Source organism: Sphaeramia orbicularis, chromosome 2 (genome assembly GCF_902148855.1).
Source record: "Sphaeramia orbicularis chromosome 2, fSphaOr1.1, whole genome shotgun sequence".
Taxonomy (NCBI): Eukaryota; Metazoa; Chordata; class Actinopteri; order Kurtiformes; family Apogonidae; genus Sphaeramia; species Sphaeramia orbicularis.
This window is the reverse complement of record NC_043958.1, coordinates 8,055,464-8,080,271: the sequence shown is the minus strand read 5'-3', so window position 1 is coordinate 8,080,271 and position 24,808 is coordinate 8,055,464. Positions and strand designations below refer to the sequence as shown.

Here is a 24,808-nt window from a genome sequence, read left to right as displayed (position 1 = left end):
TTCTACATCATCAAATGAAAACAAAACAACCACCCAAAAAAAGTCAGTGCCTCAAAGACAGTATGTTTGATATGTCCAGAGAGTATCATCATGGTTGAGGATTGTAACATCTAGGCATTTTTCATTCAGGTATGCAATTATATCACTGATTATCAAAAAAAGGAAGAGAAGAAAAAGCTCTGAAATGTATCCAAGTAGATTATTTTAACAAGTTGTTGACCATCCAATAATTGGCAATGGAAGTAAATCAACAAAAGCTGGTAAAGGAGAGCAAGACAGTCCATATTTATAGCATGATAAAGTGGTGCTTATCTCAGAAGTAGATGCTGTGCTGAAGTGGATTTTTTTTGTGACAGTATCACACAAAGTTCATTTCTGAAACAAAGACTCAGGAATTCAGGGCTGGATGAGGGTTTATTATAAATTACAATTAATTATAAAGCAACCTGTCATGAAACACAGTTTCCAGTTTCAGTTCAACTCATCAAAATGTGCCTCTTTTTGTACTTTGATCTAAGTCTCTGTGGCTTTCTGGAGGAGAATATCACCCACCAGTGACAGTAATAGAAATGTTTCATTTCTTGATGTTGATTATGACACATACTACCAGTCAGGGAGTCAAATCAAACACAGCTAATATGGGAATTTTACTGGAATCAGTCAGGTTAGTAGTCACCAACAAAGAAAGAATGAAAGTTAAAACTGAGAAATAGGAAGTAATGTCAAAATAACAGTAAGTTACAGTTAATAGCACCGATTCATTTAAAATGTTTTTTTAATGGCTTTGATATCACAATCATCTTATCAAATGTATTTCTGAAGCCTGAATAAATTAAAGTGTCTTGGCTCAGATTGCACATTAACCCACGCAGCAATAACATGTGTCCTACCTGTAGCTGAGGCAAAGGTGTATCTTTATCTGATGAGATCCTCTATAAAAGCAGTAGCAGACCAAAGCAAACAAGGGGTTTTACCTTCACAAAGTGACCATGGTTACATCAGTGGGACTGAGCCTTTTGCTGCTGCTTTCAGCTCAGCTTTCAGCAGAAATGACACAGAGGTGAGTTTCATCCTCAAAAAGACTTGAGTTTAAGGAGAATTTAGTGTCTGTGGTGACTCACAGAAAGCAAACTCAGAAAGGACCTGAAATTTTGAGGAGTCTGTTAGCATTGTTTTTAGTGAAGACTAGTATTAACCAGTTTGAAACATATAATGTCTTTTTAGTGCTCGTGGGTGTCAAGATATTCCATTTTTTATTCCATATTCCATAACTGTGTGACTTACAAGTCCTATCACTGTTATTTTAGTAAATATTGTTAGACCAAATATCATCAAAATCTAAACATCTTACACATTACATTTCTTATGTATCATTGTATTATTTCTTTGTACAGATCAAATGTTAAGTCACAGCAGCAACTTGTGTAATAAAAAAACAACAAATATCTGCTATAATCAGCTAAAAACTACATATAATATAAAATATAATATTCTAAAATGTAGTGAGACTTACATTGCCAGACATTTGCATGTTCTCTGAAAGTTCCTTATATGTCTTTTTTTCTTTGTGATCCAACAGAGTGGAGTATGACTACTTCAAGTACCATCCCATGGGGGAGGTAACAACCAATAACCACACATATACTATTAAATATTATATTTTATCAAATATAACAAATCATTTCCAACCAACAAACTCCACTGAGGTCATAATCAGTCATTGGTATTTCTAATTATCAGTTACTTTGTAGAATTTATTCATGATTTAAATGATTATTGAAAGTGATATGCACTTAATTAGCATAAGAAGGCTTCTAGGCTTCTCACTGGTTTTAACAGGCGACATCACATCACCCATATCCTGGCATCCCTCCATTGGCTTCCTGTGTGTTTTAGAATTGATTTTAAGATTTTACTGATCACTTTTAAAGCCCGAATGGGCCTGGTCCCTAGCTATATAGATGAGATGCTAGTTGACTACGAGCCAGTACGCAGCCTTAGAGCCTTGGGCAGAGGGCTCCTAGCTGTTCCAAAGTCGAGGCTTAAGTTGAAAGGTGACTGGGCCTTTTCCATCAGGGCCCCTCAACTTTGGAACAGCCTGCTCAAGGAGATAAGGCTTGCGGAATCAGTGACATCTTTTAAATCACTTCTTAAAACACATTTTTATAGACTTGCTTTTATGTGATGTCTGTCCCTTCTTAAATTTTAATTTAAATTTTTTAAAATTTGATTTTTATCCTGTTTGATTATTAATTTTTATTCTCATACATGATGTTTTATCTCATTTCTTCATTTTTGCATTGATTTGACAGCATTATGTTATGTTATCTCTGCCCTCTTTACTCTGATTCACTTAATTTATTTGAGGTGTCATGTTTTTGCATTTGTTGTACACATCTCTCTTATTGTGTTGCTTCTGTTTTAGTGTTTTTACTTGCTTCTTGTATCCTGCTGTTGTGCCCTCTGCTTTGTCTGTCAAAGCACTTTGTAAACTTTGTTTTTAAAGGTGCTATATAAATAAAACTATTATTATTATTATTACTATAAGAATAAGTGAATATGAAGTTTTTATCCATATTTATTCCATGTTGTTCCAGTTAGATTTCCCTCAGAAGTTTTAGTTTTTTCATGTGTACATATGCATTTTACTTTCTATGATTTAGTATGAAGTTAAGCTACGTTTTATGGACAAAAATACTGGGATACATGACACCTACCACTTGAAAAACTTCCCAGTCCCTTTAATTTGAAATATTATCACAATATTAGTGTTAATGTTCATGTCACTTATCGTGGTCAGTAATTATAACAGTAAATGCCAAGTCAGTATTTCTTTTTAAGTTTAAATGTTGATTTTTCTTCCTGAATGAGAGATGAAAAAAACAGACAGGTACTGGTTGAAATTGATTATTTTTGATGAAATTGTAGAAAAATTTCAGAAATTTAGAAGTGGAACATTTAAAACAGTTGCTGATGCATTCTGAAGCATTTTGTAAGTCCAGATGACAATGCAAAAATAAAAATACAACTAAAGATGAAATAAAACAAAAAAAAAACATTTAGTACAATATTTATTGCAATATAAAATTATATTATAACATTTCCTAGTATTGCTTTGTAGCACAGCCCCTTGACTTTTAAGAGTTTTGTCCATATGGTGTTCTGTAACTTTTAATGTTACTTCCACTACTTTTCAGAGAGAAATATTGAACTTTTTTACCCTGCTTGTACTCTACTTTTAGATTACTTTGAAGATCAATAATTTACACAATAGATAATATGACAAGTTCTTAAAATACAACACATATGGTTAAAGATTAAACCAGTGGAACAGCTCCTAAGGTAGCATTGTTGACTCTAAAGTCACATCTATGTAGCAAATTAACAGCTAAACAAAAAAGTGATTTTGGCTCTTTAACCTCCTGAGACCCAGGATAGTAAAACGTTTGACTTTTTTACAGTAAATAATTGTCTTGAAAGACAAAAAAAAAAAAGTATTTCACAGGGAGCTACTGGTATACTGGTTTTAGACAAACCGGAGGTGGTCATGGAGAGGGCATGAAAAATAGAAAAAAGACAAAAATCCAGGTACTCATTTGTTTGGAAAAATTGTAAAAAGCCTTTATTTCATCAGGGCCTGTAGATTAATTCTTTGGGGCTGGAGTTAATAATAATCTAAAAATAATTTTTAAAAAAATTCTCTTGATTGGAAACCGCATAATGTAACAGTTTTTTTTTCAGATATATTTTGTATTTATTTATTTTCTAATGGAATATCCTTTTCAGTGGACAGTGTTTTTTTTTTAAGCTGTGAAACAATCAGGACAAACAAATCATTGCCGGGTCTCAGAGGGTTAAGAAATGTTGAAAACATCCAATATCTCAGCAAAACATCAAAGAGCAGAAACAGTCACAAAACTGGTAATAGATTAGTGTATCAGAACTTGGTAATTTTCTTTGTTCTCCTCCCATTAATCATGTAATGAACCCTCATCTTTATCTGGTCTCCCTTCATATAAAACTGGAATGATCGAATGTTACACATAAAATAACATATCAGTATGATGGACCAAACCAGTTTACTTACTATAATACTTTAATATTTTAACTGCTGCTGATACTGTAAAACCAAAATGCTCAATCATGCAGATCACCAACTGGATGGATCAGATTGTGAAGGAAAACCCTGACGTCGTCACCAAAGTGGACTATGGAAAGACCTACGAGAACAGGACCATTAGCCTGCTCAAGGTAATATGGCATGCTGTAAACTGTAAAGTAATAAAATGACACCCTCAGGTCACATGTTAGTCTGAACGTGGAGGGTCCTGCAGTCTCCTGATGTTGTTTGTGTGTCTTCCAGATTGGCTCTAAATCTGCATCAGCTAAGAAAGCTATCTGGATGGACTGTGGGATACATGCCAGGGAGTGGATCGCCCCAGCCTTCTGTCAGTACTTTATCAATCAGGTAAAAGACAGGAAATGGAACTTTATAATTACTCAATGTGTGGAGGAACTGAATTAATATGAACCCATATGTCAGCCAGACTCAGGCTGATGATTAAATACTTGCTTTCTACCTCAAAACCAGTTGCTGCAGACATACAAAACAGACCCCAAAATGGAACAGATGATGAAGAACATGGACTTCTACGTCACCCCTGTCCTCAACGTGGACGGCTACATTTACTCCTGGACGGACAACTCGGTCAGTGCTCAAACTGATGGATAACATTTAATTCCACTTACCTCAAGGTTTCTGAGAAACGCCCTATTTCCATGAATGAACAGGATATGAAGGAATGAGAGTCCTTGAGCAATACATTCTTTAAATAAGCTAAAATTCAATCAGGGAATAAATTGGTTTCTGGGGCTCAACATGCCTCGAGCACAACTAAAATGGATAAACAGCTAAAGATGAATACAAATTGCAATGTAAAAATCAATCAAATACAGCATTTAAGCCCTAAACAAACTTTTTTTAAAAAATGCTATTTGCTGGTAATTTGCTGAAGTGTGGTGATCAGGACCAACTAATCCAATTCATAAACCTTTTTTACCTGTTTAGACCCGACTATGGAGGAAGAACAGAACACCAGGACCTGAAGGCTGTGAATGTTTAGGCACCGACCTTAATCGCAATTTCTACGCCAACTGGGGCAGTAAGTCTTCTAATGATTTTCATTAAAGGTTTCAATTACAAATCTCCCTGACTTTGCACCAAGAGACCTCTAGTATTGTTGTTTGATAAAGATGCTCCAGAGGATCTCATTGTACAATTCATCCTTTCTAAGCCCAAAATTAACATTACTTTCAGCTAAAACTTCTGATATTTAGGAAACCCTATAAAAGAGGCACTGCTATTAACATTGGACTCTCATTGCTCAGCTGTGGGGATATCATTTGACTGCTGCTCCAACATCTACCCGGGGAAGTCTGCTGTGTCAGAGCCGGAAGCACAGGCCGTTACTAACTTTGTAGGAAAACGAGCTGATGAGATCCTGTGTTTCCTCACCATCCACTCCTATGGCCAGCTGCTCCTCATCCCATACGGACACCCGAATGTCATCGCCCCCAATGAGAACGAGCTGGTACATAAACATAAAAACACAACTATAGATCTTGTACACATTTTACAGAACCCACAAAGTATTTTACACAATATCAACAGCAATAATAATAATAATAATAATAATAATAATAATAAACATTAACAATAATTATTTATCCTCTGTCTATCAAAAAAAAAGTAAAAAGTAAATCCTTCCACTGGTTAAATACTGCAGTAATAATGTTTCAGCTGCAACTGATACAGTGAGTAGCTTTTCGTTACTTAAACAACCATTACTTTGTGAAGAAGCATAAAAGGTTGGGAAATTTTTGTGTCTCGTTAACATGTCTGGAAAATTTTCAAAGTAAATATGTGCAATAAAATCAGCCTGTGCAATATGAATTCCTACCACTACTTAAAATCAGCATGCTGTGGAAATGGAAGGCCATTTCTTCCACTGATGAATAATTATGTACTTTTCACACTGTCAGTGAATATACAATATGCAGATGAATATTTTTCTGTATCCACCCCTGGAATCTTTGCAGCCTGATTATAATTATCACTGAATGCATTTGCATTAATAGAGACAACACTCTACACATTGTCATAGAAACTGAGCTCATGCAAACTACATAGTCAAAGAGGCCAAAGATACTGAAGTACACACTCATGTTGATTTGGATCTATTTTTGACAAATAGTGACGATGCACAGCAAAAGCCCCATAAACATCATTAAAAAAAAAAAAGAAAGAAACACTCCATCAGTCAATGAGTCTCCATCTGCTAAAATTTTACAGAAGAGATGACTTGATAAAGCTGTGAAACCCTGATAGTGGAGAGCCAGGGGTTGTTTGTTGTTCCTGGAAAGGGTGATGCAGGTAATAACCCACAGGAGCAATCTTCTAGAGAGAATTATGCAAAACAGGATTATGTCCATTCGTTTCTCCAGCTTTAGCACAACTCAAGCTGTCGGAGGCTGGCCAACTCTGCTAAGCCATTTAAAGCAGAGCATCACTCATTGGCTTGGACTGGTGCACAGACATATTAGACTTTAGCAGGTGATATATGAATCTGAGGAAACTGTGTTTGCCAAAGCCCTGAGGTGAAGTATCTCACATATGCTGCAATGTTTATTTCTCTATTGCAGTCTGCACTGTGCATATACAGTAGGTACAACTGTTTAACCAAAAAAGCATGAACCCCTTAGTATATTTTGAATAAATCTTGCATGTCTTAATCCTACATGGAACAACAAGTGAAAAGAAAATCTGAATAGTATAATGTAGTCAACTTTGAACTCTCCATTTCTTATGTTTATATTAATGTAAATCTGTTTCATTCAGGTTTTGGATGTGTTTCTGCACTCCACACATCATCTTTGACACATCTTAATATTCTGACAGGATGCAAAAGCACCTCTTACACCAGTTCAAAGAGGGTATCATAACTCACAAGTATGCGATCACATGTGCACATGTGCATGACAGCTGTATTTTCTGCTCATTTGGCCAGACATCTAGCGTTGGTGGTGGGGTGTCAAATCCTGTCAGGGTAGAAGAAGCTCTGTACAGTCATTTGCATTTCCTGTCTTTGTAAGCCCTACTGTACAGACTCCACCAGGGAATAATGTCTTCAGCACATTTAATTCTGTAAAACTATTGCATAGATATTTAATGACAGAAGAACAGTACAACACTGTAAAATGTATGTTTGGCTAAATGCTTTAATTGTCAATGTAACACTGACTTGTGTTTGGTTCATTAGATGGAGGTGGGTTTGGCTGCTGCAGAGGCCATTAAGAAGGTCCATGGGAAGCAATATACAGTAGGAACATCACCAGATGTATTATGTAAGTACACAAAGAATTGAACTTGATCTACAATGGTTGTATTTTGTTTTTTTTTTACAACTAATCTGTATATTCTTGCATTGCTTCAATATAACTTAAGATTTCAGTACACTGTGAAGAGTGGAAAAGGTGGATATGACCCTGAAATAAGAGCAGGACAGTTTAAGTTCTGATCTTTTCCACAGATGCCAACTCTGGCTCATCCAGAGACTGGGCTCGACTACAGGGGATCCCATTTGCTTTCACCTTCGAGCTGAGAGACGATGGGACATATGGCTTCAAACTTCCAGAGGACCAGATCCAGCCGGCCTGCGAGGAGGCCTACAGCGGAGCCCTGCACATCATCACCCACGTCCACGATAAAGAGTTTATCAAGCCGACAGGCACAGCGGCCACTGTGGCTGCAACACTGTGGACCACCATGATGGCTGTGTTTGTCACCAGCACAGTGATAGTGTAAAAAATGTCAAAAACCTAACTAACCTAAGCAAACACAGTTCTAATTTTGAAGGCATGGTTGTAAAATATGCTTAAGCATGCAACATATTTATACTCTCAGCTATTTCATCTTTATTTGTTCATATTTATCTGAATTTTCTGATCAAGTCCAAAGTTGATATATTGAAATATTTTAAGGTCTCATTATGTAACACACATTACCTGCTACTAAACAGCAACAACAACTTATCTAAAAGAAATAAAATACTTTCAGACTATTTTTGTCATAATCTGTACATCGTTTAACATTAATAAAGCTTATTTATTGAATTTAACACACTTGGTAGAAACATATCACTCATGTTTGTAGCATTTTTTCAGGTCTGAATACCGTAACGCAAAATGTGACGTACAGTGTGATGTCTGAGGGGGAAAACATGTAAACTGACCACTGTTAAAGCAAGTGTTATGACTGGAGGAGAGGTGTCTTCTCAAATTCAAGGAGTCTGACTGTCATTGTCTGTAGCCGTGTTGTTGAAAGGCTGGAAACCTTGTTGTCTCAGACCAGCCAGAGGCAGGAAGAGCTGCTCCTCAGGAGGAAACTGGTCCCATCTTGTCCACGTCCAACCTGGAGGAGGGAAGCAAGACCACATCTGAACCTCCTGAGACATTCACATACATGTGAGGACATTACATTTAGGGTGTACTGCAAATTATACTTCATGCTGCTAAAATTTAGCCCTGTTCTCATTTGCAGATGTGTTTTTGCAAAAGTGAAACACAGTCGCAGCTGTTGTGTCAATTTCAGTCAAATCACTCTATAGTCAAGTCTTGGACATAAGTAGACGAAGTGCAAAACTACTTTTTTTATATATATATATATATATATTTTTTTTTTTTTTTTGGTAAAAAATACTTTATGTCCAGTAGCATTTATGGTTTGACATGTCGTAGATTGGTCAGGTTTGCATAACAGTAGAAGGGGATTAAGTATCTAAATGGATCAAAGAGTATGTGTGCAGAATGTGCAAATATTCACCTCTGTGCTTTTCCGGGCTGATTTTCTTTTGCTTTCAGTTAAGACATCTTCATGTGAAAATAATGCAATTTGTGCATACTTTCCTGAAACATGTCAAAACAGGAAAAACTAGAAGCACTCGGACAGCGCAGACCTCCGCCAAGGCAGTGTCACCCCCCCCCCCCCCCCCCCCCCCCCATCGCCACCAAAATTTAATCATTTGTTCCTTGTGCTAGTATCAACATTTCCTGAAATTTTCATTGAAATCCGTCCATAGCTTTTTGAGTTATCTTGCACACGGACAGACAAACAGACAGACAAACCAACACCGGCAAAAACATAACCTCCTTGGCGGAGGTAAAAAAGAAGCCATTTAAGATCACATAGAAACTTTAATAACAGTGATGCAACACTGCCCCCTAGTGTAAAGTTACACTTACATTTATAAATTGAAGTTGTCGCTTGAGTCTTATTTACATTTACATTGTGAACGTAGTCTAGCCATGACTTTTTTTTTCCTCCTATAGTTTGTAAAATAAAGGCGTTGTCATGTAAATATGCTTCAGGTTAAATTTGGTTTGGCGTGTTCGTGCTAAGCTAAACTAATTTAGAGTACTTTGCACTTTCTGTTCATAGGTAGGTAGATTTAACAAAGCTAAGTCCTAAAAATAAAATGCAAAAAATTTGATGGTTGATGAAATTTGAGGTTAATGGCTACTTGAACTCAAACAGCCCAGCTCGGCATGAAAAACAAACAAACAAAAAAAAAAAACTGTACATGTTAATACGAAAAACAGAAGAAGAAAACGAAGAGATTACACTGATTGGTTGTTTAATTGTTGTTCGAGCATGCGCAGCTCGATTACAGTTAATAGCCAAGAGGTAGACATTTACAGAGTGTAGTTATAACATTAAAATGTTTTATTTTAGGACATATGTTGGTGTTCAGTACATTTTTTTATGAGTACGATACAGGTAAGTAATAATGGCCTTTTCCCAGTTATAACAGTGTGAGAAGCGAACAGTTCTGGTACACAACAAGCTAACTGTTAGTGAATGTTCTAGCATGGGATTGTATTAGCTACAGGTGTTGGTAATAAAGGCCTGGTCTGTCAGTTAGTGACGTGAAACGACATAGAAATGAACGTCATTGTTCCATATAGTGGTATTACACTCTATTTTAGGGACAGATATAAGGAATTTGGCAGTAAACGTTTGGCGTTAGAAAGGGGGGAAGTGTACTTAAAGTATGCAATGTAATGAAAACATAATGAAACTAAATTGTTCCTGCCAGTGTTTTACAATATATATGATGTATTTGGATGCTTTTTATTGATGTGGATGATATCTACATCTGCTTTATGAACATCATGGTCTTCAATAATAATAATAGTAGATGAATACACCATTGTAAGCATTAAATAAATCTTATTAACAACCCAATGTTTAATCATACTGTAGGTAATGGCCAGTTGCAGCTATTTTTTTTTTTCTTTTTTTTTGATGTAGCTCTCACTGTTACTCTACACATCATCTGGGGGGGTAGGGGGAAACTAGAGCAAACTTAGCAAAGCTGTTTCTTCACATACAAGTTTTGCTTTTGCTTGCATCCCTTCAAAAGTTCCCCAATTAGAGCTGACAATTTCCTTCAGGGATGAAGATGGAGCTGTTGCTTTCCTTCCTCCTTCTGCTGCATAATCTTCTTGTATTATTGATAGAAGCACAGGTTGGAGTTGGAATATCATTTGGCTGCTCTTCTGACAAAGGAGACAGAGGAAGAGTCTGCTGTGCATCATCATCATTTAGACCAGTGAAGACTGAGTTTGTCATGCTACACAGCTGCCAGTGTTTTGTATTCTAATGGTGAATGGACTTACTACAATTCAGAAACAGTTTCATGCAATAACAATGGAAATGAGCTTGGGGCCTGCATCCCTGTTTGTAGATGTTATAGCCTGTGGGTGGCCAAAATAAACAAAGTTAATAGCGCCATTAAATGTTGATATTGGGCTGTTGCTAATGCTGATTATTGTTTATGAAGGAAATACTGTATAGTGTAGTGTTGCTTCAGCAGTGACCATGGGAGAACTCAGGAATGATCACTAAACACAGGCCATAATTGTATATTTTCCATTAAATCACTTTGGTTAATCACAAATGCCCTTCCTCAGTGGTAGCCTGTAGTCCAACTTCATGCATTTTTTTTTTTTAGAGATTGCCTGAATTTGGTAAAGAGTGTCGCACAATTAACTCTTAAAAGTAATAGCTAAAGTAAGCAACTTCTTACATTAAATTAATTGACATTCATCACATTCTTGCATAGGATATAAATCCTCAATATCAGATTCTTCAAGAAAAAAAAACATGAAAGTATACCATGAATATATACATTCAAACACAAAACTGAAATAGCACAGGTCTGTGAACATTTCTGCAGCTGCCTCCCTTATGTTAATGTGATCGATTTAATTAAAGTTGAACAGGTTGGTCTTGATACAATACACATGCTAATGGATGTTGTAATAAAAGTTGTTGTCCAGTTAATTTTCTGACAAGGGGCCTAAGGTAAGAGACATTTATTCTGGGACTAATTTTAGCAAGAAGCTCGCATTAGCTAGGACAGTCACAATTACGGCGTAATTGCCTTTATGCCATATTTGCAATTATGTGAACTGACCGCAATTATTTAGCATAATTGTCTCCATTCACCTGTATAAAAACAGAAAAGTCATTTGTAGGTATTTCCACATCATTTTCCATTTGCGGTTGGACAGGCTAACTTCTATTGGAACCTGACATTATCAGTCATTTCTTTGTACATTTCAGTAATAGGATTTGTCTGTTTAATTTATATCATTGCTATGTGCAATTTCTGTTTCCAAAGCCACAAAAGCAAACAGAAATTAGATTCTTGTCTTCCAGTGTCCAGTGCCATTAAGCCTCAGGTGTCTAATTTACTGCTCTCTTGAGTGATTCTGGATGGAAATGTCCACTTTCAAAAAACTGCTACAAAAACTTTACTGATTAATGGTTTTCTGCTTTTTTCCGCATAAATCTTTTTAAGAACTTCAGCCCTGCTCAAAACTACCAAATATTCAATGATTTCAAGGACTTTAACTCTTTAATGTCAGTTTGATTACTTGAAGTAACTGTTGTAATTTATGACAAATACACAAAAAGTGAGTCATTTGCCATATAACAAATGTTGGAAACCTGAGGTATTTTTAATCAGTTTTGGATATGTCAAAGATTTGTCAAAATAATGACTTTGGTGCATTATTAGCCTATTTTTTTAGGCAGCATCAGATTTAAAATTTACTACCCTCTTGAGTCATTCAGGACAAAAATATCCCATTAAGTCCCAGTATAATCACATTTTTAAATCTCAAAGCCATTGCAAAATAAAATCATGCATTTTGTAAAATAATATAAATGTAAAAAAAAAACTTGTCATTTCATTAATTTTTGTGCTTATTAAGCTGTTTTAATTAAATGTGTGTGTGCTTGCTGTTTCTTACGGTGGCCCAGAGGTGCAACAGGCCAAAAAATTATCCACTAGACGAAAAAAATTATCTACTACAAGAAAAAAAAAAAGAGAACAGCCTAAAAAAATTATCCACTAGATGAAAAAAATTATCTACTACAAGAAAAAAAAAGAGAACAGCCTAAAAAAATTATCCACGAGATGAAAAAATTTATCTACTACAAGAAAAAAAAGAACAGCCTAAAAAAATTATCCACGAGATGAAAAAAATTATCTACTACAAGAAAAAAAAAAAGAGAAAAACAGCCCAAAAAAATTATCCACTATAAGGAAAAAAAAGAGAACAGCCTAAAAAAATTATCCACTAGACAAAAAAATTATCTACTGCAAGAAAAAAAGAGAACAGCCTAAAAAAATTATCCACTATAAGAAAAAAAAAGAGAACAGCCCCCCAAAAATTATCCACTAGATGAAAAAAAAAAATCCCCTATAAGAAAGAAAAGAGACCAGCCAAAAAAATTATCCACTAAAAGAAAAAAACAGAGAACAGGCAAAAAAAATTATCTACTAGCCCAAAAAATTATTCACTATGAGAAAAAAAAAAAAAAAAAAGAACAGGTGAAAAAAATTATCTACTATGAGAAAAAAAAAGAGAGAGCAGCCCAAAAAAATATCCACTATAAGAAAAAAAAAAACATCATCCACCTTTTCAATTACGGGGGTGCTGTTTTCCCGAAAGGTGTCTTGCTTTAAAATTAAGGCCACCACAAAAAATAAAAGGATAGGCTGAAAAATTTTAAGGCTTTCGGCTAATGTGGCTAATGCTAAGGAAGTACCCCACCGGAAGTGGAGGTCGTGCGCTAAAAAATAAAGTTATTTTAAAATATAGATATTTCCATTAATATAGTTTGCAAAGCAGTTAATGATTAAATACGGTTCCAGTGTCTGCTCAAGGTTAGGCATGGGCGTTAAATGGTTAAGGTTAGGGTTAGGGTATGGTTGGGGTTAGTTTTCAGTGGTAAATGGCCCTTGTGTGCACTGTGTGAAGGTTCGTTGCTAAGCTAATGCTAACGCGAAAAGTTGACGGCAACTGTGTGAACTACCAGTGCGAGTAAACAATTGTGTGATTACGGTGTTGAATTGTTCAACTGCCTGACATTCAATATCATTTTTGATGAATATTCGCTACAAGAAGTTCTAAAATTATTTTATTTTGAGAGGAGGAGAAGAGGAGCTTCCTGTGGAGCTCCACTATCATGGCATCGCCCATTTCTTGAGAGACAGCAAGTGCATATTGCGGCACCGACACTTGGTGCCGCGGCACCTCGGCTGGTGCCGCGACGTACCGCGGTACCACGGCTCGGTGCCAGGTACCCCAGCACGGCACCGCGTACCATGTCTCGGTACCACAGCTCAGCTCGTTGCCAGGTGCCGAGGCACTGCGGTACCACGGCACACATCTTTATCTCCACAAAATGTCCTTCTTGATCTAGTGTTAGTGAAGTCACGCCGTTTGAGTTGAGGAGGAGAGGTCTACCTGCAAACAAATGGGCAATGCCATGATAGTGGAGCTCCACAGGAAGCTCCTCTTCTCCTCCTCTCAAAATAAAATAACACAAAGTTGCTGTCAACTTTTCGCATTAGCTTAGCAACGAACCTTCACACAGTGCACACAAGGGCCATTTACCACTGAAAACTAACCCCAACCATACCCTAACCCTAACCTTAACCATTTAACGCCCATGCCTAACCTTGAGCAGACACTGGAACCGTATTTAATCATTTAACTGCTTTGCAAACTATATTAATGGAAATATCTATATTTTAAAATAACTTTATTTTTTAGCGCACGACCTCCACTTCCGGTGGGGTACTTCCTTAGCATTAGCCACATTAGCCGAAAGCCTTAAAATTTTTCAGCCTATCCTTTTTTTTGTGGTGGTCGTAATTTTAAAGCAAGGCACCTTTCGGGTAAACAGCGCCCCCGTAATTGAAAAGGTGGATGATGTTTTTTTTTTCTTATAGTGGATATTTTTTTGGGCTGCTCTCTTTTTTTCTCATAGTAGATACATTTTTTCACCTGTTCTTTTTTTTTTTTTTTTCTTATAGTGAATAATTTTTTGGGCTAGTAGATAATTTTTTTTGCCTGTTCTCTTTTTTTTCTTTAAGTGGATAATTTTTTTGGCTGGTCTCTTTTTTTTCTTATAGGGGATTTTTTTTTCATCTAGTGGATAATTTATTTTAGGCTGTTCTCTTTTTTTTCTTACAGTGGATAATTTTTTTGGGCTGTTCTCTTTTTTTTCTTGTAGTAGATAATTTTTTTCATCTAGTGGATAATTTTTTTAGGCTGTTCTCTTTTTTTTCTTGTAGTAGGTAATTTTTTTCATGTAGTGGATAATTTTTTTAGGCTGTTTTCTTTTTTTTCTTATAGTGGATAATTTTTTTAGGCTGTTCTCTTTTTTTTCTTGAAGTAGATAATTTTTTTTCATCTAGTGGATAATTTTTTTAGGCTGTTCTCTTTTTTTTTTCTTGTAGTAGATAATTTTTTTCATCTAGTGGATAATTTTTTTAGGCTGTTCTCTTTTTTTTCTTATAGTGGATAATTTTTTTGGGCTGTTCTCTTTTTTTTCTTGTAGTAGATAATTTTTTTCATCTAGTGGATAATTTTTTTAGGCTGTTCTCTTTTTTTTTTCTTATACTGGATAATTTTTTTGGGCTGTTCTTTTTTTTTCTTGTAGTAGATAATTTTTTCATCCACTGGATAATTTTTTTTAGGCTGTTCTCTTTTTTTTCTTGTAGTAGATAATTTTTTTCGTCTAGCGGATAATTTTTTGGCCTGTTGCACCTCTGGGCCACCGTAGTTTCTTGTGTCTTTGACCTTATTATATATATTATATATTAGAAACTTGTAAGTTCTGATGAAATTGCTTTAGTATATTATCATACACAGCCATACATGCACTCTTTTAAGTACATAAAAACATGCTTCCCTTTCTCTTACTGCTCTTTACAGAGGTCACTGTGGAGCTTGGCTGTTATTTAATTCCTGTGACGACCAAGGGGTAAGATGAAGAGAAGCTTCTCTGTGGAAGAGGCTCAGGATGAAATCATATGCCTAGAGAGATATAGGAAAGTGAAACATCCACATGCTCAGAAGGAGAGTGTGATGTGGGCCTTGTGGTGGCGTCAGATCTCTCTGCTTCCTCTTCCTTTCCTGAATTTTGCACTGAGAGTGACGAGCGCACAAAGGGTCCTGAAACAGAATGAACTGGAGAATGGACCCACAAAAAGTGGTAAATTAATATCAAAATAATCTGATGAAAGTTTAAAAAATATATATATATATATATATATATATATATATATATATATATATATATATATATATATATATATATGTTTATTGTACCCTGTACCCTCTAAGTTGGTACTTATTCCTTAAGAAATTGTGATTTGTCCATTTGCACATCTACCCACATATCATTTAGCAGTTTTCCGCTCACACCCGTTTTCCCCGCTCGACCTGCCCGGTTGCTCTGGCTCCTCCCAGTCTTACAAGCCTGCTTTTATCTGAACTGAAAAAATACAGTATTTTTCCTTCTGTGAACCAGACAAAACCGTCTTCTCTACACCTCTGGATATTTCTCTGTGCCTGTTCTGTTTAATATTTCTTTAAATCTGTTGATAACCATCTCTTCATCTCTGTTTTCAGCTTCTTGCCTGTTTCTTCGACCCATAGTTTCTGGCTGAGAAAACATGAGTGGTAAACTGTGGACAGAGGAGCAGTTCAACTGCCCCGTTTGTCTGGACCTCCCCAATGACCCAGTCACCATCCCCTGTGGGCACAGCTACTGCATGGCCTGCATCAAAGACTACTGGAGCAAGGATGACCCTAAGGGGATCTACAGCTGCCCTCAGTGCCGTCAGACCTTCTGCCCTAAACCAAACCTGTCCAGGAACACCATGCTGGCTGAAGCTGTGGAGCAGCTCCGTAAAGGAAACCTGAAAGGTGATGTACGTGATTCTGTCCGGAGTGCCAGAAGTGTTGGTTCTTCATCCAAATCCAAAGGGAAGCTGTCCTCTGCGGCCGTGCCGTGTGACATGTGCAAAGACAAACAACGGGCAGCAGTCAAGAGCTGCCTTGTCTGTATGAGCTCATACTGCGAGGCCCACCTGAAGCCCCACCAGACCAAGAAGGCCCTGAAGCAGCATGAGCTGATTGCACCTACAGGCAATCTGTCTGAGAAGATCTGCACCTCGCACAAGTATCTGCAGGAGTTCTTCTGTCGACAGTGTAAGGTGTTTATCTGCTGGCTGTGTACCAGCAACCAGCACAAAGGACATGAGAGTGTGTCCACAAAGGCTGAACGACTGGAGAAGCAGGTGAGAAAGGACACTGATACTTGCCAAAATACAACTTAGGACTGTTCCACAATCTAAAACTAAAATGTAGTTACAAAACCCAAGTAGGTAGGGCTGCATGATATTGGGGAAAACAGTGACATTCTGCAATATCTATTTCAATATTAAAAAATACAGGGATTTTTGCCAATTTCTACCATAATTATAACAACAACATTAGAAAAAATAATGGTAGTAGTAGGCTTTAGACTCTTATGGAGATATATATATATATTAATCTTTGTGGTGCCAATTTAAATGATCAAATAAAATAAGTGTGTTTCCTTATGTTGAGGCAAAAGTTACAAGGCATTGTCAACTAAGTAGTTGTTTGTGGTTAATACCCATCTTGATTTCAACCTCTAGCCTAAATGTTTTTTATTAATAAACTGACATTTCACTGTGTAGCATGTCTGCACTAACTCTGCATGTCAATCAACAAAAGCAACACATTGTATGTGTTGAAGAACTAAATTGGAGTAAATTATTTACGGTATAGCTGTAAAGATTAATGATGGGGAATGAGAAAAGGAGTTTCTCTTTTGTACCAAGACGCTAACATGATGAATTAATTTGCCTTGAGATGTGAGTTTTACACATCTATACATTCATACATACAAGAGCGAATAAATGACTTTGGCTTAAAGAGAGGTTTTATATGAAGAGAGGTCTATATATAGTACTATATATAGACAGCTCATCACTCACTGCAGACTGTCCATTGTTCTGTGAGATGTTTCTGTTAAAGGAGTCACCCTCTGTCATGCTGTAACTGCTCCTGCTTTTGTGTCTCCCTGTGGCTTCATCCAGGCTGAGGGCATTCCTAACTACATTCCACTCCACTCATGACGCTCCACCCTCTAACGCTGTATCAGATATATAGCTGTTTCCTTGTGGTTTTGTGTGTGAAATGGACAGAGGTTGTCGGAGCATTAACACAATGTGTCCTTTATGTTTCTCTGTAGAAAGTGCTGTCAGAGATCCAGACAGAGAATTCACAAAGACTGAAAGACAGAGAACAGGAGCTAAAAGACATGAAGAAGATGATAGACGTTGTACAGGTTGGTCTAGAGCTGCAAATGAGCTGTAAACTCTAAAATGTAATGAAATGTAGTGAGAGGTATTTAAAAATGTTAAAATAAAACATCTATATTTATGAATATAACATATGAACAGACTGGCAGAGACAGTGTTGAATGATGTGCCTTTGCGCAAAGCATTTAACTCCCCATTTGCTCCCAGAGCACCAGACATAACAGCCTACTGCTCCCAGTTGGAAGTGTGTGGTGTGTTCATCTTTAACAAGTGATAGGTTAAAAACAGAGGGTCACTTTCAGTGTGTGTTGGGTGTCTGCATGTACAATATACTGACAAATAATAAAGATTCTTCATCATTGCATATTCATAATACCATGCCACTGGAGAATGTAATACACATCTAAACTTAAATTGGGTTAAAGAAACAAAAGCTCTGTGGTAAGATTGTGAAAAAGATTGTGGTTTGGTTCACATATTACATACAATATGAGTTATTGTTTGTTACATATTTGGTGAGTTTTTCTGTATAAAACCAACCTCCAGTATGTTTTCGTAATTCTAACCAAGTGATGTCAGAGATGTACATGTATTCAAGAATAGCTTAAAAGCATCATTATTGTTTAGAATAAGGAGTTGTTACAGTTACAGGAATATGCACTGAATTTATTCACAGCCATGGCTGTGAAAGTAACAAAATAGAGGTATTGATGTTGTTTTCATTACTGGACACAGCTTTAAATTTAGAGAATGGAGTCTGATTCTGAAATCACAGTGTTTCTTCTACACATGTGATTTGATTATGAGGCTGAGGAAGTGCAGATCTTCACAGCACAGACCATGCAGAAAATGGTTTTCAGTGTAAAAACAGAGCTAAGATAGCAGAGTTAAAAGGTAAAGTATAGGTTTTGACTGGCCAAATTTCAGTTTGCAGGAGAAAAGTTGATGATAAAAATGTACAGATGTGTGTAAACAGTGAGCGTCACAGATATTTAGTCAGTGATACAGTCTGTGGAGACGGAGCATTACTTCATTGGTGCTTGTAGTACACTACTTTTCCCTACTTTTTGAGAGTTTGGAGTAACAATACTAAATAAAACTCCTTTAACTGTCTCCATATTGTTTGTGTATGTGAAGCATTCTGCGGATAGGGTACATGACGACACAGAGCAGGTATTGTCGGAGCTGCTGCGCTCAGTGGAGCGTCTGCAGGACCTGCTTGAGGAGGTGCTGGATCAGGCCAACAAGGAGAAGTTGGGTCAGGCCCAGGATGTGGTGGATAACCTAGAGGCTGAAGTCAAGGAGCTGAAGAGGAGGGATATAGAGATGAAGGACCTGGCCCGTTGTGAAGACCACATCCACTACCTGCAAGTGTGTGACTTCAACTTGATTCATTTACGAACTTTATACATGTTCCTTGAACCTTTTTTTGTATTAACTTATTGTTTGCATGAGGTGTTTCAAATACAAATACATATTTCTACCAAAACATAACCTGACAATGTTCTTGCAGACTTATGAGTCCATGTGTAGTCCTCTGGAGTCAGGGGACCTGCCCACTGTGCATGTCAATCCAGAAGCTTCCTTTGAGCCTCTACGAGACGCCATATTGGACCTCAGAGAGCACGTGGAAGACCTGTGTAATCAGGAGTTGAGCAAAATCACCAAGCAAGGTCTGATAAAAGAGTTTTGGGGTTTTTTTGTATTCTAATTCATCTAGTCATGCACTATAAATATTTATCTTTTTCATCTGATTGTGTCTATTTTTCCAGTGAATGACGTAACTCTGTTCACTCTTGGAGATGGTAAGTATTTTTCTTTTAGTGTAACAATATTGTGACTGTGGGTCTTTTAAAAAATGATATTGTCTGAAAATAGATTGTATCAATATTAGGCCTTAGAGGTCTTCAAATTAGTGTTAATTTCAACGTCTTAATTGCCACAAATATTGTATCTAATTGAATTTATTCATTTTAATCTTATTATTGATATGAATCAAGCTCTTCTAAGATAAAGTCTGTGCAGTATTACTACTTTCTCTTTTACTTCTCTTTATTTTATAGTTGCACTACCAGTTGATATTATACTTAATCATATTCCTGCTTAAACCTACTTCTGCACAGGACCACATACATACACCCTACTTGTTTTTTTTTTTATTTATTATTATTATTATTATTATTATTATTATTATTATTATTATTATTATTATTATTATTATTATTTACTAGTGATATTTGAATATGAAGGTGTTTTGTCAAAAACATTTGCCTTAAATTGTCTAAAATTATGTTGAAGATTTAAGACATTGCCACCTGTAGACACTTTGAACAAAAAATTCTAGTTGTGCTGTGTTTTCTGGTTTAACACTGTCTTCTCTTTTCTCATGTAGCCAGTCGGGCTGGCCAGAAAGGCGGGATTTTTAAATGTGAGTTTAATATTATGAAATGAAGTCTGAACATGTCACATAATCTTCTGTATGAATCTGAAAATGCATTATTTCTATGGTATTTTTCTACAGTGTTTTCTGGTCTGGGTTCTCGCAACGCAAACAGCCGATCACCAGGTATGATCAATAATTTCTTTCTAGAGTGCATCTACCACCACTGCATATTTAATTTAATCCTTGAAAGTAAATAAAAAAATTCTATTGTATTGTATGCATGTTTTCACAGCTCCCACACCCAGTCTGTCCGTCGGAGCAAGGAGTGGAGAGAGACGAGGCCTTGGTATTGTACATTATAATGATTACAGTGATCCAGCCAAGTCAAATGTATTTCTATAGAATTTTACAAAACATACAGTAGGCAAAAGAAAACAAAAATCAAAAATGTACACAAGCAGACTTATAGATAAAATAGATAATGTTCCCATTTAGTGGTATATGTTTAATAGCTAAATAAAGTGTTTCATCTCTCAGGTTTGGGCCTCAAAAGTCAAGATGTGAGAAGCAGAGACACACCAAGAGGTACAACTGTTTGAAAGCACTGGTAAACTAAAAGGAAAAACCTCTTCTTAACCTTAACCCTTTGCTTCTTTCTTGCTGTAGACAGAGGAATCACAAGCTCACCCAGGCCAAGGGAACGGCAGAGAAGGGAGGAAAGAGAGACAGGTGTGTTTATTCAGCTTTTCCTGGCACAGACTTTCAAGACTTCCTGGTTGTCATGGGGCTGCTCCTTCCTCCTTTCATCAGTCAAAAGTCTTACAGGGTAAAGAAATATGTATTTAAGATGGAAGGTACACATTCATTTTTAGCCAGAGATTGTATCTTTTAATTGGTCTGTCTTATTTTTAATTCAGCTTGAACAATATTGTTTGACAAACTTTCTCTATCAGTGTGAGGGCACTTTTATCAGCAACTCAGCATGGTGACAACAGTGATGGAGGAAGTACTTGGATCTTTTATGTCAGAGTATATGGAGCTTTTTCACGACAGACATTTTGACACGTTAAAGTGGATGGACTGGCCTCCTGTTGCAAGTAAATGGCACTAACACAAAGCAAAGTATCGGCTATGAAAACAATCTCCAACACAGGATAGGAATACTGTTATCAAGTACCATGTGTGTGCAAATGTAAGTGCAAAATACCTTTTACAGCAATTTACAGCCATGTGTAGAAGTTCTATTCCAACATAAGTTGTTTTGATTTAGTAAATTTCTAATGACCACACACATGCATTTCTTAGTGTCTGTATTAAGATACAATCTGAATATATGGCAAATATGTACAGCAGTAGAAACAAAAGTTTCACGCAACAAACAGCGTCTAGAAACCAGAGAGGCAGTATTTAGTGTGTTTGCACTTAACAGGCCTTTAACCCTTTTATTCAAACAATATGAGATGTACAGTATATCATTAATTTTCTGATGTTTTATACCAGGTGTCTTTCAGGTTTTCTAATTGTTTATGCTGCTTGTTGTCATTGGGATAGGGATCATAGGAAATTGTGACTTTAACCTCCACAATAGTTCATAGTGTTTGTCTTGTCTATTTTGTGTTTCTTTTGAGGCTGTGCACATATTTCCTGTTTTCTTGTATCTGTAGAAAAGAGAATGAGAAATAAGAATGTACACTCATGTCAGCCCCGCAAAAATAACAAAGCTAGAGGTGGCCTAAGATTTTGCACAGTACTATATATGATATAATATGTTCTGATGGCTTTGCAGGTGGTAATGGTAGGGCTCATTACGTTCCATTACTGTGCTTAGAACTGGGTAGTAAATCTCTAATAAAATATGCAGTAAGACGTCATTATTTACTTTTCTAAATTTTGTATTATTTCTTTACAGTAATAATATGAGTCCCTAAAGTAACTTGCAATTAGAGTTATACAACTGCAATAGCAAGAAAAAGTACAATATTTGCCTTTGAGTTATAGTTGAGCAAAAGTATCAAGTACTCAGTTAATGTGTAAGAATTGAGACTCCAGTGCAGTACTCAGAGTGTTTTTTTTTTTGTTTAACCTCCACTATTTATAATGCACATAAATCACATGTTCTCCAAACAGTGAGGGACACCAACTCAAGGCCAAGTCCAACTCCCAGCCGCAGAGAGTCCCACTCTTTATGGTCCAGGTCCAGTCAGAGCCAAGCTGTCCCCGCTGCTGTCCCGGCCCAGAGCCCAGTCCCAGTCCTGGTCACCCCAGCCCCTTCTCCAGCCCCGACTCCAGCCCCGACTCCAGCTCCGACTCCGACTCCAGCTCCAGCTCCGACACCGGCACCCGCATCAGCTGGAGGTAAAATAGTTGTGTCACTTGTTTTAGGACTTGAGGCTTACTTGATTCACACTGAAGTATAACTTAACTTTACTGAGAGTGTTCACTGACACTAAAACCACTGCAGTAGTTGGAGTAAATTTTTATGATTTGATAAAAGACTAAAGACAGCAGCGGGGCAAGAAGACAGTATTAGATCACCTATTTCAGTAAAAGTACAAACATATAATGAAAAAATTCCAATACTTATTTAATTAAAAGTAGACAAGATAAAAGTATGTAGTATGCCAAATGTAGTTACTATTAAACGTCAAAGAAAAAGCAGAAAAATTGTTCCTCAAGAAAAATACTTGAAAGCATTCCACCACTATCAGTCAAATATCTGATATTTTATTGTAACTTTGATTTAATATTTATGTGAGGACACACAGAAACAGTGTCTTCTGTTTTCACTTTGGAACCATTAGACCTAAAAGGCTATATTTCAACTTCACTGTTTTAACTCCATTCGCTATTGTTCATTTCTGAAGTTTGTAATTGATGGCTCAACATTTCATGAAGGACAGGTCATCAGAAGTTTATAAGACATGACTTGTTTCACCTGAATAGTGGCTCGACTTGTCTTGGTTTTTAGAACAACTTGACTTGCCTTCACTCCTACCTCTGCTTCTTGGTCCAAAATTATTCAAAATTCAGTCGCCTCTCTTTAATTTTTTCTAAATCTTTCTCTTCTGTCTCTCTGTGGCTGTTCAGGATTCAGTCGGATGGCATCGATCAGCAGTATATTCCGCTCCCATCGCCGTGGTACTACCCCGGCCACGCCTGCTAGCCCCCCTGCCAATACAACTCCATCTGCTGGACCAAACCCATGTAAGACTTAACTCTACCTTCTCTACCATCCTTTCTCATCACTATATTAAAATAACTTTAATTTTCCAGAAGATAAGAGGAGACAAAGTTTTGTGACCTGTGATCTTATATGCTAATGTATATTTGGCAGCCAAACATTTGCGCTTGTCTCATGTCTATTTGCTTCTCCTGCAAATTCTTGAATTGCTTGAAGTTGGAAGGGCATTTATTTATTCAGCACAAGAGAAACTACTTTCTGCTGAGACAGGCTGTCTAGATGATTGAGGCAGAAATGATGAAAGAAAAAAATATTAATAACACAAGGTTGAAAAGCAAAAAGACTAACTACAAAGAATATCAACTGCAGCCCGCTCAGCTTATTTTCTGTATAGTGTGTTTTTTTGTCCCTGTTCTTCATCAGCTCAAGTCTACTAGCAACTAATTAATTCATGAAGTATTTCATCTGAAATGCAGCCAACCTGAGCCTGCCTTGTGTAGGCGTTTTCATACTCTGAAAGCACTTGAAACTTCTTTTACTTGAAAGTTGCAGTTGAGAAATGTTAATAATTGGACTCATGAAAAGCAGAAAGATGGATTAATAGAATTTGTTATCTATCTGCCAGTCAATGTGTCAAGGAGGATTTAAGTCCATCTAGTGCAGTTTGTTCATATTTACAGTTCTTTTTCTTCAGCTGTCTTTGTAATTTACTATTTAAAGGCATTATCGTGAGCTTTACTTGATGAGTAACTCCTGTTCATGTGTCTCCAGATCATGTGATAATGTGGACCTCAAACATTGCAATGTATCATCAAGAAGACTGACAGTTCGAAATGTGTAATCTCTAATATGCAAACATTTATTTTCAAGGTTTTTCTGTTGAGTAATCAATGCTTCATGTGTCTTACTATATGTCCACTTTCAATCTATGTGCACTGATGGCTTGAGGTTCAACCCTGTGAAAGCTGGATACTAGATTATGAATAGTTCTTGCTATAAATTCGACTGATGATTAAGCCATAATGTGAGAAAATTCTACAAAGACATTCTGCAAGGTGAAGCCTAAACGTTAGAGTGAATTAACATCACAAAATTCTTATTTTTGAATGAAGGTGAAATTCAAAGTTGTGTTGTGGCTTTTGACTTAAAAACATTTTAACATTTTACATCGTCTTTAATTGTTATGTACCATGTTGTTTGCACTGGAACAGTACAGTATGTGACTGTGTGCTCTCCACAGGGGAATGTCTGCTGTGCCTGAAACACCAACAGAAGGTAAGATATCAGCTTTTAAATGTCACTGTCTTTCCTTTGACTCATCATTATAGTCATTTGAACATAGATGAGGGAGTTGCACTAACTGTGCCAATACTTTGTCCTTGGATAGTTAACCCTAACCTCTTCTTGGACTCACCCACTCCTGACTCCATGAATCACGCCCCTGCTTTTCCTGCATGTAAGTAA

General features: G+C 36.6%; 2 protein-coding genes across 2 annotated transcripts in view; both read left to right on the top strand.

The window, feature by feature from the left end:
* The first annotated feature begins 941 nt into the window (after positions 1 to 941).
* Positions 942 to 8,465, top strand: LOC115430503 (carboxypeptidase O-like). The gene is made up of 9 exons (XM_030150565.1): positions 942 to 1,060; positions 1,580 to 1,619; positions 4,150 to 4,251; positions 4,364 to 4,468; positions 4,592 to 4,708; positions 5,069 to 5,162; positions 5,389 to 5,591; positions 7,320 to 7,404; positions 7,590 to 8,465. Exons 1-9 carry the CDS (start codon positions 990 to 992, stop codon positions 7,862 to 7,864), a joined length of 1,092 nt encoding a protein of 363 aa, XP_030006425.1. The 5' UTR covers positions 942 to 989; the 3' UTR covers positions 7,865 to 8,465.
* Positions 8,466 to 15,954: 7,489 nt separating this feature from the next.
* Positions 15,955 to 24,808, top strand: part of trim25l (tripartite motif containing 25, like) — a 12,416-nt gene continuing 3,562 nt past the window's right edge. Inside the window, exons 1-14 of the mRNA XM_030150500.1 lie at positions 15,955 to 16,727; positions 17,711 to 17,806; positions 18,918 to 19,151; positions 19,294 to 19,453; positions 19,553 to 19,585; positions 20,173 to 20,208; positions 20,302 to 20,346; positions 20,456 to 20,509; positions 20,701 to 20,748; positions 20,830 to 20,892; positions 22,291 to 22,518; positions 23,251 to 23,367; positions 24,584 to 24,619; positions 24,732 to 24,800. Of these exons, the coding sequence (XP_030006360.1) occupies positions 16,101 to 16,727; positions 17,711 to 17,806; positions 18,918 to 19,151; positions 19,294 to 19,453; positions 19,553 to 19,585; positions 20,173 to 20,208; positions 20,302 to 20,346; positions 20,456 to 20,509; positions 20,701 to 20,748; positions 20,830 to 20,892; positions 22,291 to 22,518; positions 23,251 to 23,367; positions 24,584 to 24,619; positions 24,732 to 24,800 (1,846 nt within the window). The 5' untranslated portion in view covers positions 15,955 to 16,100. The remainder of the gene's footprint in view (positions 16,728 to 17,710; positions 17,807 to 18,917; positions 19,152 to 19,293; positions 19,454 to 19,552; positions 19,586 to 20,172; positions 20,209 to 20,301; positions 20,347 to 20,455; positions 20,510 to 20,700; positions 20,749 to 20,829; positions 20,893 to 22,290; positions 22,519 to 23,250; positions 23,368 to 24,583; positions 24,620 to 24,731; positions 24,801 to 24,808) is intronic.